The sequence below is a fragment of the Cynocephalus volans genome, chromosome 4 (assembly GCF_027409185.1).
Source record: "Cynocephalus volans isolate mCynVol1 chromosome 4, mCynVol1.pri, whole genome shotgun sequence".
Classification (NCBI taxonomy): Eukaryota; Metazoa; Chordata; class Mammalia; order Dermoptera; family Cynocephalidae; genus Cynocephalus; species Cynocephalus volans.
This window is the reverse complement of record NC_084463.1, coordinates 132,574,183-132,589,441: the sequence shown is the minus strand read 5'-3', so window position 1 is coordinate 132,589,441 and position 15,259 is coordinate 132,574,183. Positions and strand designations below refer to the sequence as shown.

The 15,259-nt window shown below is 41.6% G+C and overlaps 1 protein-coding gene across 1 annotated transcript in view; it reads left to right on the top strand.

Annotated features, from left to right (window-relative positions):
* LMO2 (LIM domain only 2) overlaps positions 1 to 5,533 on the top strand; it is a 28,059-nt gene extending 22,526 nt beyond the window's left edge. Inside the window, exon 6 of the mRNA XM_063094986.1 lies at positions 4,603 to 5,533. Within this exon, the coding sequence (XP_062951056.1) occupies positions 4,603 to 4,822 (220 nt within the window). The 3' untranslated portion in view covers positions 4,823 to 5,533. The remainder of the gene's footprint in view (positions 1 to 4,602) is intronic.
* Positions 5,534 to 15,259: the final 9,726 nt, after the last annotated feature.

Sequence of the window (15,259 nt, the reverse complement as noted above, 5' to 3'; positions counted from 1 at the left end):
TGAGGTCAGGCTGCGGAGGCGAACGAGGCCGAGTCCCAGCCGCCCCATGCAGAGAAGCAGTTGGCATTTCTTCCTGTTTGAGAAGCATGATCTCAGGATACATTCCTGTGTGGGAAAATATGAATATTTTTAAAGGCAAGACAGTGGTAAACACAAAATTCAGAATAGTGGTTCCTTCTGGGGGGGGGCAGACAAAGGGATGGGGTTGGGGAGGAGGACAGAGGGAGCAGCATAGGAACTGGGGTGTTTTAGTTTATAAGTTTGGGGGGGTTCTTAGGAGCTCATTTTAATGCTTCAAAACAGATAGATAGGTAGATATTATAGAGTATTCTTTTGTATGACTCCAATATTATGTGATGAGAAATTTAAAACTAGAAAGCCATGTTCTTGCCACGGAGCTCCAAGCATTGACTCTCGTAGTAGAAAGATGGTATTCGATGGACATAAGGGCAAAGGCCCTGGGGTTGGTTGTAGGTTTGAGTCCCAATAATATTCCTTTCTAGCACTGTGATCTTGGGCAAGTTACTTAACCTCCTTAAGCCTCGATTTCCTCATCTGTAAAATGGGAATAATAATAGTATCGACTTCCAAGAAAATGGTGAGGATTAGATAGAATAATACATGTAAAGTACTTGGCTTGATACAGGAGTATCAGATAGACGTTAGCTGCTTTTATAACTTACCCTCATGACATCATAAAGTGTATTCCAATGTAATGAACAGAGAGATGGAAGAATGGAATGGTAAGATTAAAACTCTGCAGCACCGAGTGAGACAGGAACTAAGGACATCTCTCATGCTCTGGGTCGTACTATTGGCCATGTGAACTTTCCAACACTCAATGAGTGCCTTTGCCTCGAATGTTCTAGCATTTCTAGTTGAATAGTAGCTGCTGTGGAGGTAACTCTGTGCCCTCTACTGTCAGATCTTCTCAACTGTGTAGCTGTCAGTTTTTCGCCATCTTCCTGTGGCAGAAGGTCTGCAGAGCATGCAGCCCTGATACAGCAGGGCCATCCAACCCATGGAAGCTTGTTCAGACTCCAATGCCCTTGGCTGCTAGGCCAGCTCTTTTTCCCAAACCTGCCGTGAGGGCATTTTATATTAAAAAAAAAAAAAAAAAAGCTGCAGGCAATTCCATGGTGAAGGAAGCTTACCTGTTTCCCCAAAGACAGAATAAGCTTCCCCACTAATTCCCTGATAAAGTCCTTGCAAAGTTGGTGCTTCTGAGAAAATAAGTAGGGTTTTTCAATGATCATGATTATAATTTTGGTCCTTTTTTTTTTTAAGTTACGAGAAGATAGATCCGGGATAAATACAGACCTGGTTTTGCTTGCCCAGTTTGCCAGGTCAGTCAGCAAGCAGCCGGGTAAATGATTCCCATTGGGCTTCTGACCACATCCCTGTCAAATCATTTGAATCTTATTAAATGAAGTGCGGTAGAATAAGGTCAAAAGAGCCTGGGCTTCTCCCTATCTCTATGGTTTTATGTAACATTCAAGAATAAAACCAGCACTGCCTGGGCTTGTTAATCTTTTCCATTTTCAAAAAGAAGAGAAAAAAATAGTCTGGGAGAACCCAATGTTAATTAACTTGTGTCTTGGTGACATGAAATAATTCTTTTCCCTGCTACATTCCTAGGCAACATGTTAATTAACTCTGTGTTAGTGCAGGCATTTCTAGCCTTGCTTTAATATTTATATTATTATGAAAATGGGCAGCAGAAAGCTTAAGATGTTACACCTCTTGGCAAAGGAGAAAAATTGGTTTTTGTTTCAGGGCTAGTCCTTTAGCCATGGACATTTTTACTTGCTTTGTTAACATATCCAGCCGTATCTTTTAACAAGGCAAGTTGAGGGGTGACTGTAAGGGACCTCCGATGGGGTTCAGTGCTTCTTTCCCCTAGGATCACTTCTCGCCTTGGGGATTTCCAATGGCTGACTCTCCTGATACAGTCTTTTTCAGGCACTTAGCCTCAAATATTCATGAGACCCCCATGCAGAACCTAAGCCCTGCTGCTGTTACGTTGTATTGTTGGGAATCTAACAACAGCTGTTAACAGTTGCTGCATAGCCCAGATCCCCTTGGATCCATTTTTACCGGTTTTTGTGTGCTCCCCCACCCTCTACCCCAGTAGTTTTACTTTCAACAACGAGCACCTGCATCCATTAGGTCCAGTAGTATGCCTGCCCGCCACCAGATGCCCAGCAGACCTTGATCAATGACAGACACTGCAGGAGTATCAAAGCCCTGCAACCTCTTCTGGAGCCAGAGCGACTTGGAGACATAACTCACACTCCAGAGTGAGGGCCTTAGCCTGAGAACGCAGCTTGGCTTGGCTTCTTCCCCCTCCCTCCAGCTCCCACTGCTGTCCTACAGGTGTCCCCTGAGAACACATCAGTAATAAATCATTTGCACATAAACCCTCACCTCAGGGTCTGCTTCTGGGATAGCCAGCCTAAGGCACCAATTCTTGGTGCCAGAGGTTAATACTCAAGTTAAGTGTCAAGTCATTGTTAATTTGTATTATTATTAGAATCTCAGAATACCAGAGTTGGAAGGAGCTACAGGGGCCTCCTCTTCCAGCTCTTTTGCTTTATGTCTTAAGACACAGCAGCCCGGGGAGGAGAGGCCATTTGCTCGGGTCACCTGGCTAGTGAGAGGTGATGCTGGGACCTGATCCTGTCTTATATATTATAAGACTAATAATACCAAATATTAGTCTTTTGTCCTTCCCTTCATCAGCTGCCTGATGTGTACTGTAAATTACCCCCCGACTCCCCTTTAATCAGCTCCCTTCTTCCTTAAGGATCTCACACTCCAGGCGGTTGGATTCATTCTATACCACCTGTTTCCTAAGTGGTTTTTCTTGCTCAGACCCAAACTTAACTTACTGAACAGTCAGGAAACCAGAACTGTCTTTCTCCACTCTGTGACCTCCAGGGTGGTGGTTACCTACAGCTCCACCATCTGCTATGTTGGGATAAAATGTTTTTCCTTATTAATGAGTTTGCTCCCAGGCAGTGCCTGGAAAACACTCAGAGATCTTCAAACAGAAAGTGGGATTCAGAAGGAAATCAGCTGGCCCTGGCCGCAACAATGAGTTCTCTCCTCACAGCCCACCCCTTCTCCATTCCATTAATTTTGCCCAAATGTTGCAAAATTTGTCAACTGCCCTTATCTCCCCTACAGCCTCTTAGAATGTACCAATTGATTCTCTGATATTCTGGAGTTAGTAAAAACTTCCAATAAGAACAGGTATTTACCTAAAATGGTCCTACAGGTTTTATGTGGCAACCACCCCGCTAACATGCTGTGTTGTCAGCCACGTGTGAAAGTGACTTCCTGCAGCAAGACTGGTGCAGTGGGGAATACACCCGGGATGTGTTAGAACAAAGCAGCACTGGCTAAGCCCTTGACCGCTGGTGCTCTGACATGCTCCACTTGAGCCTTCCAGCAGCTAAGTGCAGCAGATGCTGTGATTATTGCTGCCGTTTCACTGACATGCAGACAAACCAGAGGTCTTGCCAGGGACACTCAGGTGCTCGGGGCTGGCCCTCAACTTTGAAGCCGGCTTTTCTGGTTCCAGTACTTGTGTAATTCCACTATTGCAGGCTGGTTCTTAAACAGTAGCCAGCATCAGAGTTACATTGAAGTGCTCGTTAATACACAGACTGCTGGACCTTCCCCCAGAGTCTCAATCGGTAGCGGGGACGGAGGCCAAGAATTTGTACTTCTGACAAGTTCCCAGGCCACACTGATGCTGCTGGTCCCAGGACCAACATTTAGAGACCCACTGCACTGAACGCGACCATGCTGCATCTTCCACCCTGACGCTGGATATTGTTTCAAATAAGTGACTGATAACTGAGGCTTAGGAGAGTCCCAAAGAGAAGCTTCCCCAGAGATTCATGCCAGTGGGATGGCGAGGACCATGGATTAAGATCTCCCACTTGCTGTGAGATGCTATTTGTCCTCCAGATCTCTGAGGCACAAGTCACTGCACCACAGGTTTCTGCAGAGCTCCCTGTCCCCCGGCAGCTGGAGCCCAGGGCCTAGGCATGTGGGGATGGGCTTTGCAGCTTATAGAGGCATTCAAGGCCAGCCCTCCTCATGGGTGGAATTAGTGGCTGTTGACATGATAGAGTTTGGGAGCCTCAGAAAGATGCCCAATTTATTGCATTCCTGGTCAGTTCCCTCTCAAAGGGCCCCCTAGGGCTTTCCTGCAGCTCCTCTTCTAAAGTGACAGTTCCCCTGGAAGGGACAGAATACATGCCTAACCCCTTATCACAAATCACTTCAGCTGGGAGTCTTCTGTACAGAGGAGAAGGCTGGGGCAGCCTAGAGGCATGGTGAGTGGCTGCTGAATTAAGGGCAAGAGCTCAGAAGAGGGAGGGTGCATGCCAAACACAGATGCCACAGTTTCATCCCAGAGTCCCCTCTGCCTTCTAGGAAAGACTGTGCTGGTCGGCCATCATCTGGGTCAAGTCTGCCAGCTTCCTGGCGTCCTGAAGTTCAGCCTCCTTTATAGCAGCCACCCCAAGGCTTCTCTTCCAGTGTTATCTCTGCCACTATTTTCTTAGCTTTTCTTTATTTTTGCCCCAGGCTTTTTGGCCAAGATGGTCTCTGCGCATCCTGTGACAAGCGGATCCGTGCCTATGAGATGACGATGCGGGTGAAAGACAAAGTGTATCACCTGGAATGTTTTAAATGTGCCGCCTGTCAGAAGCATTTCTGTGTAGGCGACAGATACCTCCTCATCAACTCCGACATAGTGTGCGAGCAGGACATCTACGAGTGGACTAAGATCAATGGAATGATATAGGCCAGAGTCCCTGGGCACTGAAGATACTGTCCCCATGGGGTCTTCACTCTTAAGCACTTTGGGGATTTGTGGGTGGGGTGAGGCATTTCTTAGGTGATGGTAGATCTTATTGGGCACCAAGACATAGCATCCAAGTGACATAATGCCAGGGCCAAGACTTCAATGTGACAAAAGAGCCAGCCCTTAGGGAGAACTTTTGGCCACAGCCTATCCATAGTAACTGACATGATTAGCAGAAGAAAGGAACATTTGGGGGCAAACAGGCACTGTGCTGTCATGATGGAATTCCCCATCTGCAGATAGGTCGTTGTCATGTAAAGACTTGTTACGACTTCGACACTTGCAAACAAGATCTGTGCAATCGATTTCTTTTCTTCCTGGCTTCTGTAACAGTCCTGTTCCAATCACTTTCCTCCATATAAGGGGAAGGGCAGAGAGGAGAGTGGCCACCCTTTTTTTCTTGACCACCTTCCCAAGGCCTTAAGCTTTGGACCCAAGGGAAACTGCATAGAGACACATATCAGTTGAGAATGGAAATGGCAACCTTTAACCCAACAATTATTTAAAGCAATGAGGATGAATCACAGTTTTTAGACACCCTTTGAAGTGAGAAGTTCCACAGATTGTTTCTATACAAATGTAAATCTAAGAAAAAGAAAAGTTGTTCCACTATTTTATTATCTTAGATTATATCAAAGTATTTGTTGTGTGTAGTTAAAAAAAAACCCCAACTCTGCAGACTTAATAAAAATGACAAACTGAAATGCAGTGTTGTTTATTTGATAATGACTCACAATTTGGGATGACAGGAAAATGGTCTGTTTTTTTCTATTGCAAAGAAATAAATAGTTTACTTTTAGGTAAAATAAAAACCTTTACTTATTGCAACGATTTCTATGAGGCAGGCACATTTCTGTATTACTGGCAATTATATAACAGGTCATCCTGTAGCTCAGAGGGGTGTGGAATAATTAGATTGTTATTGTAAAATGTGCATTTCACTTCAGCATTGTGTAGAATGAGTGGAAGGCAAGATCATTGCCTTTGGGAAACTTGTAACCTAGAAAGGACACAAATACATAAAACAGATTCCCTTTGGGAGAGAAGGTAATTACCTAGTTTGAAATGTGGCAAAGATGCTGAGCTTGACACTTCGATTTTCCAAGACGTGTGTCTCAGGGTATTTTATGACAAGTGGTTAAGAGGACTTTACTTGGAGGATTTAAAGCAAGCACCTTGCTTTGCCTTCACCCCATCTGGGCTGCCGCCACGAACTGACTCACAGTGCCACCTGCTGGTCATCACCTCCCAGTTTGCTCGCCCAAGAATGTCCCAATGAAGGACAAACCTAGATGAAGGATATACTTTTCAATTATTTCATAAAAATATTGGCAAACATCAAGAAGTCTAAATGTGTTTAACTGTCAAGATATCAGAAGCATTCAGCTAAGGCTACAGTTAATTAACTGTGAGGTTCCTTTAAAATCCCCATGACTAAGGTTTGTTTTTTTTTTCTTCTTCTAGAGGAGACATAATGAAGTGATGTCTCTTTTCGTCATCTAAAAGGGGTTGGGAAGTTTGACTGCTTAAAGTGGCCCCTTTGAAACAAATTCAAATATACTGCATTCCAGCTCAGGTGGCGGTAAGGTGCTGCAAGAGGGCATGTTTGTTCTAACTCAGTGGTTCTCAAAGTTTGGCCCCTGAACTAGCACTATCAGCATCACCTTATTAAAAACAGAATCATGGGCCCTACCTCAGGCACACCAGAAACTGGGGATGGGGTTCAGCAATCTGTCTTAATAAACCATAAAGATGCCTCTGACTCATGCTTAAGTTTGAGGATGATTATTCCAAAACATCCCCTGGTTAGAAAGATCAAGCATTCTAGGTTGTTAATAGTTAATATTTGACACAAAGGTTAATCACTGAGTAACTCTTCCACATGTAGACAAACACTGTCTATCTGCGGGCCCTACAACAAATACTTTTACGTGTCTATCGCTCAGCTAACTGTTGTCTTGTGCATTATCTACCAGATCAATCACAATTCGATCCACTATTTTTAACCATATTGAGATATTTTTTAATCATATTGATTTTAATAATGAGAATAACAATGATAATAGATTTTAGCTATGCAATTACCTTATACTAGTATTAAGTAAAAATGATCCTTGCTTTGGAAGTGTAAACTTTAATTGTAATCCCCATTGTATTACAACCCACACAAAATTCAAGAAATCAGCCAATACCTTCACCATCCTCAACAAAGTCATAATTGACATTTCCTATTTGTCAGTGGCACCATCTTGCCACTGACAAATGAATCACAGATGCACAGACAGAGTCTTTGTAGTAAGTCAGACCAGGGGTCCAAGCGTCTAACCTGCAACTGACTCGAGGGGAAGGACATGTAAAGAGACTTTGAGAGGGACCAGCTCCCAGAGTCTACCCTGGTGGTCCTTGTCTGAATATGTTACCATGTGCCCTAGACCTGGTGTCAGGAGAACAGAGCACCTGCTCCTTTCCCTGGCCCATGCCTTGATTCAGCAGTTTGCTGGAACATTTTGCTTCCTTTCACCTCATTAATATTGTCTGCCCTGAACCAGCTTCCTTTTATTGCTGCCTCTCATAAAAGTTCTCAGGAAAATGTGGAATCCTTCAAAACTAAAATAGAACAGTGGTTAGGAGATTTATCATCAGAAGACTTAATTTAAATTGCAATGACTTGACTTTATTTGCTTAGTAAACATTTACCTAGCACTCACCATGTGCCAGGCACTCTTTAGGCACTTTACAATGTCAGCTCCTTGAATGCGCATGTCGGCCCTCTGTGGCAGTTCCTACTACCAGGGAAGCTGGAGCACAGACAAGTTAAGTAACTTGCCTGAGGTCCCACAGCTAATAAGCAACAGACGCAGACTTCAACCAAGGCTTCTAACTCTGTGCCTGCCACAAAACAGAGAAAACTAATCCTTTCTCCTCAGATTACTTGAGGACATTTGAGTTCAGTCTAGCCAGAAATGTAAGCAAAGCACAATAATACAAGATTAGCACTATAATAAAGATACCTAAAGAGTGCTATGAAACACAGATAAGGGAACAATTAAATTGGCCCAAGGGTAGTTGTCTGGAGTAAAAAGGAAGTGACATTTGAGGGCCAACCTGTGGCGTGGTGCTGACAACACCAAGTCAAGGGTTAAGATCCCCTTACCAGTCATCTTTTTTTTTTTTTTTTTTTTTTAAAAAAAGAGGAAATGACACTTGAAATGGCCCTGACCTGGAGGGGGGTGGTGTGGGCAAGAGCAAAGGCCCAGAGACCTTGGCCTTGCAGGGCCAGTATTCAGGTGAGCCCAGAGTTTGTGTGGTGGTGGTGGTGTAGGTGCTGGTTGGAGAGGGGCTGGCGCTGGCTGGTGAAGTGTTTAAACTCTGATTCTGTCACTTTCTGGTGAGGTGACCTTTGATTCTCAGTTCCCTCATGGGATGTTACTACTGTGCTGGGCACTAAATCTGGGTCCAGTGAACATTGCTGACCTCTGACTTGACCTTAGGCTCTCAGCTCAAGCTCCTCCTCTTGCGGGCAGTCTCCTCAGTCTCCCCAGTTTGCAGCCACTCATGAACTTTAGTGCTTAGGAGTCTTCTAATTAGTAGGAGAGGCTACTACTATGCTGACTCCTGGGCTGGAAATTTACAGAATCAGGATCTCCTGGATGAGTCCCAGGAACCCACATGTTCATCAAGCAACCCACCTTTCTTTGTGGTTTGTGTAGGTTATTCCCTGACTTCAGTAAGAAACTGCTGCTAAACCCTGAGTTCCAAAAAGGCAGGGAAACTGTCTCTATTCTTGTGTGTCTAGACCTACCTGATACATAGTAGGCACTTGTAAGTTACTGAAGTGATTTTTAATCTCCTTTCAGCTTCCACAGCATTTATTGCCTAATATATTTTCTTTATTTTTTATTTTTTATTTTTATTTTTATTTTAAACTTTGTTCTCTGCTTTAAAACTTCATTTGGGAAAATGTCGTTATCTCAGACTAGCCTGTAAGTTCTTTACCATCACTCGCAGCATCCAGGCCAATGTTACATGTATGGAAAAGAAGGAATAAACATTTATGGGATGAATAGTAAGAGGGAGGGCTGGTGAGTAAATAAGTAGGGGAGATGAGGTGTTCCACATTTTTGTGACTAAATGGCAAACCAAAATCAGAATAGGGAGCAAAACCCAGGAGTCAATGGAGCAGGGGGCAAGGAAGATATAAGATAGATCTGGAACATTTTGTGATGCCAGCAAGTAAGGAAGTGCTCAAAAAATTAAAAAATAAAAAAACATGCATTTATCACAAGGACAAGGAAGCCAGCGTAAAGGGGTCCTCAATAGCCAAATCTGGGACAATTTGACTTTCAAAATAATTAAGGAAAGTAATGAATTAAGGATGCAATGAGTTATAAAGAATAACAATTCATGAGTTCATACCCATTATAAACAAATGGAGGAGAAGGGAGGGCCCATGCTTCCAGCAGAATTTTGAGTGTCAATTTGTAAATGTGCAGAGAGTGAGAGTTGGAAAATCATCATATTGCAACTGTCATAGTTAAGATAGAATCAAGCAAGAATCATCAACAGAAGCTAAATTTCACCAAAGAAATGAAGAGCAGGATATGGATATTTGGATGATCTTACAGAACCTTCCCATATGTTACTTATTACTTATAAGGGGAAAAACAATAATTATTACAGAATGGACACATTGGAGAACACCTTGACCATGTGATCTATGGGGGGTGGCTGGACATTGTGTGCCAGATGTGATACCCTGAAAAGGACACAACGTCACTCTTTTTAGTCGTCCAGCTGAAAATGCATAACCTGAATCTAATTATGAGACAAATTATCATAAAACCCAAAATGATGAACATTCTGTTAAAAAAAGGGGGTGGATGGACTCTGTTCTTCGAAAATGTTAATGTCATGAGAGATAAAGAAAGGCTGTGGGAATGTTCCAGAATAAAGAAAGCTATGGCGACTGGACAACTAAATCCAACACCTGGCCCTATACTGGATCTAGTACTGGAGGGAAAAAAATACCACAAAGAACATCATTGGGTCAATTGATAAAGTCAGAATATGAATGAGTAGATGAGTTAAAAGTATTGCATAAATGTTAAATTTATTCAAATTGGTTGTACTGTGGTGATGTAAGAGAATGTCCCTATTCTCCTTTTATGCATTGAAATATTTAGGATTAAAGGGCCATGATGTATGTAACTTATTCTCAACTGGTTGAGAAAAAGATTGTGTGTGTGTGTGTGTGTGTGTGTGTGTGTGTGTGTGTGTAGAAAGAGAGAGAGAAGAAATGATAAAGTAAATGGGGTAAAAATGTTGACAATAGGTGATTCTAAGCAAAGGATATCCAGGTATACTATTTTTATTCTTGCAACTTTTCTATACCCTTTGAAACTATTCCCAAAAGGCCGTGTTGGGTTTTGGTTTTGGTTTTTTAATTTAAACTCAGGAATCTTGGCTTTTTCTTGTTTGGGGCTTTTGGTTCAATTAGGAGAAGAACAAAGGAAATAAAAAGAGGAAAAATATAGTTCAGAATTCAGAAATATACTACTGCTCATTTGCCACAATTCTAATGTACTTTTGACCTTAGAAATAAAGAATGTGTCACAAGCAAGTAATCTTCCTTGACACACACACACAATGTGAATGATGTGTTTAAGAGGATTCACTAAGTGCCAATTTCTGAAGCAGGTTATTTAGCAACCTTATACAACGAGCTTGCTAAAAATTCTGCATTTCCTTTGTAATGAGGATCAAGATTTAATCATCTGGCTCTGAAATATCTGTATTTCAGAATCTAAGCTATAATGTTTTGTATGTACATCTAAGAGTTGGGTTTTAAGAAGTTTCAAAGCACTAAAGTCACTTCCGTTCTCTGTCAGTGGCAATGCATTAATGCTCCTGGAAAATCATCATTTCTCCGAGTTAATGGAATCTTTGAAGCTAAATCAAGTCAATTTCCATTGTCACATTGTGATGCTTTTGAACTGGTCTCCCTGAATTATTCTATTTGATGGCCACCTCGAAGATGGCTTTGTGGTGATCCCAAGAGAACCCGCAGCAGTAGCATCTCTGCATTTCAGCCTCCCCACCCCATTCATTCTAATGACTTAATGAGCAGCTCAAGGCAAGTGCCCCCCGCTTAGATATATACATACATAGTAGGTAAAATAGACAATGTAATGTGATAGAGAGAACACTGAAATCAGGAAACCCGGTTTTACCACGGATCAGGGGTGTGTCTTTGGGCAGAATGAAGAACTCAGGGTAGATTCTGTCTAGGAGTTTTGGACTCAGAATTTGGTTTACAGACAGGTGAGTATCTGCAGTAGACTGGATGCCCCCCCACCCTCCAAACTCACTGAAGCTTAATCCCCACTGTAACTGTTGCGGATGGGAAATTTTATTATGGTAATTGAAAGATGGGGCCTTGAAGAGGTGATTAGATTGTGAGAACCATGCCCTAGTAAATGGAATAATAAGTTTATGGTTTCATGGTGGTCATGGGCATGGCTCTGAGGGCTTTCAAAGAAGAGTGCACGAGGAGCTATCTCTTTCTCTCTGCTCTGCCGTTCTCACCATGTGACACTCTGCACTTCTGTAGAGTCACCTCACCAGATGTGTTCCCTGGGCTTTGGACTTCCCAGCCTTCAAAACCGTAAGCAATAAATATTGTTTCTTTACAAATAACCCAGTTTCAGGTATTTATGTTATAAGCAACAGGATTAATACAGTATGGAAACATTTGTGGTAGCCAGTCTCTCAGATGCCCCCAATGATTCTTGCCTTCTGGCTTTACGCCCTGTGGAGCCTCCACCCACACCAAATAGAGCTGACCTGTCTAACAAATAGGACATTGCAGAAATGATAGAAGGCGTCTTCTGAGGCCAGGTCGTAAAAGACGTTGTGGCTTCCAGCTTGCTGTCTCTTGGATCATTTGTTCTGGAGAAAACCTGCTGTCATGCCATGAAGATGATCAAACATCTCTATGGGGAGACCCACGTGGTGAGGAGGAACCGAGACCTCACCACCAGCATCACTCATCTGCCAATCACGTGGACAAGCCTCTTTGACAGCAGATCTTCCAGCCCCCGTCAAATCAGATGACTGCAGCCCCAGCTCATACCTTGAATATGACCTCAGGAGAAACCCCCAAGCCAGAATCAGTCGACTAAGCTGCTCTTGAATTTCTGACCTATAGAAATTATGTAAGGTAATTGCTGTTTTAAGCCACTGAGTTTTGGGGCAATTTGTTATGCAACAAGCTATAATTAAAACACATTTAGGAATGTTTATACAGCAATTTGAAGGAATAATTTTATGTCTGGTGAACCTAATGATAAAAAATATGGGCTTTTATTTTGTATGTCTTTTAAAATTTTTGTTTTTCCAGTCATCCACTTTTTATTGTATTATACAAAAGTATCCATCTATGGTGGGTTGAAAAACTAAACAAACAGACAAAAAAACTGGCCCACCCCATGAACAATTTGAAAAGCACTGATGAGAATAATACTATCTTAGTTGAAAGATGAAAAAAGTTTTTGAAAATTATCCAGTTCAACTTCTCAATGAGTAAACTGTCTCTTACAGTTTTCCAGCAACAAAATTCTCTTTCCTGGCAGCATTATTACCATCAATGTTACTAAACATGCCTCGCATTGAGCATTTGCTGTGCAAAGGCACCAACTTAAGCATTTAATGGTCTTCACAACCACCCTATACAGCAAATAGTTCTATCCCAATTTTACAGAAGAGGAAACTGAGGCTTGGGATAAAGCCTGGGCTTTAATTAATTCAGGTCATCTGATTCCAGACCCATTATATTGCCTCTAGCTTCATTAATTTATTTATCCCCACTAAACTTCATCTGATATAACCAAATGCCATATGTCTTCTCTGACTGTTGGAAATTACTTTTCTACTTTTTTTTAAGGAAAAAGAGATAGAATTCAAATCATAATATAACCAATGAAAGCAAAAGGTCCACAGCATTTGCCAACATGGAATATTTTCATTGCATTTAATGTTACCTGACAAAATGAAAGGGGTTGTAAGGTAGAAGAGGAGGTTTTGGAGACAATTGAACTTGAGTCTAGTTGTAGTCAGTCTTCTCTTCTGTAAAATTGGGATAATAATACTTTAGCATATGATTGTAAAACTTATATGTAATCTACGTAAAGCAATAAGAACAATTCCTGGCATTCATGCATACATGCGTTCGTTCAGCAAATGTGTACTGAGCATCTCCTGCAAGTCAGGCACTCTTCATGGCAATGGAAATACAGTGGTGAACAAGACAGACAAGGTCCCTGTTACCATGAAACATACGTTATAGTGGGAGGAAACAAAATAAACAAGTACACAAATAAAGGAACAAGTTTATTTCAGATAGTGATAAATAACATGAAGAAAATAAAATAAGACAATGTGATAGAGAGTAAAGAGGTGCAGAGTGATATTTTCATTTTAGATGGGGGAGCGGGTAGTTGGGGAAGGTCCCAGGAATGAAGTGGCTTTGAGCTAGGACAGAATGTCAGCAAGAATCTAGTTACACAGACATTCAGAAAGAGAGAGAACAGGCAAGTGTAAAGGTCTCAAACCAAGAGCAAGCTTGGTGAGTTCAAATAAATGCCAAAAAGTCCAAAATACTTGGAGAAGAAAGGTGATACATCAGGCCAAATCATATAGGATCTTACAGATCTGGAAATGAGCTCAGATTTTATTCTAACTGCGATGATGAGCCTTTGAAATCTTTTAAGAAGGAGAGTGACATACATACTCTGATTAGCACTTTAAAAGATCACTCTAGCTGCCATGTGCATGCAGGACTATAGAGAGACCAGATGGGAGCCTATTGTACAAACCAGGTGAGAGATGACAGTGGCTTGGACTAGAATCTTAAAATGGGGATGGAGAAAAATAGACAGATTCCAGGTATATTTCAGAGGCAGCTAAAATGACTTAGTAGGCACTAAAAAAATGGTTATTTTATTACTATTATTGTTATTACTAATAGGGACTTTTTAACCATCTTGGGCATACATTTTGTTGAAGAAACATCGTCTTAGTGTGTGTTGCAATACAATTTGTTATGTTCTTCTAAGTTTTTACTTGCTTACTGTGATCAGAGGAAATGTGCCACCAAGAAAAGAAAATTTTCATTTGAATATAGACCAAATCTTTCCTACATTACCTGGGGATTGAAGAGAAAAGGCAGTTGGTCTTAATTGCTGGGAAACTGAGATCATTAGAAAAGAATGTGAATCTTCTGCTTCTACGTACCATAGTTTGTAATGACACCAGGATGACCAGGGAGGACCAAACCCAGCATTACTGAACAGGGGAAGTTGAGACATGCTAGACACCACTGTATACAAAGATGAAGTAAAGTCCATACAGGAAAATGTTTAGTTTTGGCAAGACAGAGGCCTAAGATAGCCTGCAACACCTATAAAAGATGAATAAAATATATCCTAAGATATTTAAATGTAAAATTGAGCTGCAGGAAAAACAAATATAAAAAATATTGGAAGAGAACAGACCTATAGTTACTAGAGGTGGGAAGGGGGGAGGGGGGGTTAGGGAGTAACTGGGTAAGAGACACAAAGAATAATTATGACTTGTAATGATGCACAAACTAATAATATTGATTTGATCATCACATACTGTACACAAATACTGATAGTCAACTCTGTACCCCATAAATATGTATAATTAATTATGTTTCAATTCAAAAATTAAATTAAAAAAAATATTGGATTCAGAAATAAATAGAGGTCAGAAAAACTGCATGAAGCTGACGCAGAGATGCCGTGCGGGGGTTACTGGCTACTACGGTCTGGATGTCTGTGCAGGGATAAGAGACGAATATTGTTGTGAACAGGAGGCTGGAAGTGAGAAACCTACATAAAGCAGACATAGCAAAGAGCCACATCTACAGTAAAAGGGTAGACTGGAAAAAAATAAATGAATCTATCCACAGGCACAGACAGTTGTCAAGGAAGTTTGTAATCTCTGCCTGGAGTCTGAATGAAAGAAAACAAAAGTTTCCCAAGAACTCAAAATTGCAGGCTGCCGCTTATACAGGTTCTGAATTTACAATAAATGCACAGCCCGGTAATCACCACTCCCAGTCCGAGAAATGACTATAAAAATTTGCACTGGGCCAATGATTTTCCATGTCTCACTAGGAAGAGGCAAACACAAACTTTTTTTCAAGGAACATGCTTACAACCCATACTGCAAGGAATTTCCATGGAAAAATAAAGCCTCACTCAAAAAGGGAACTCCTGTACATCATTGGTGGGAATGCAAGTTAATACAGCCATTATGGAAACAGTATACGTTTCCTCAAAAAACTACCTTATA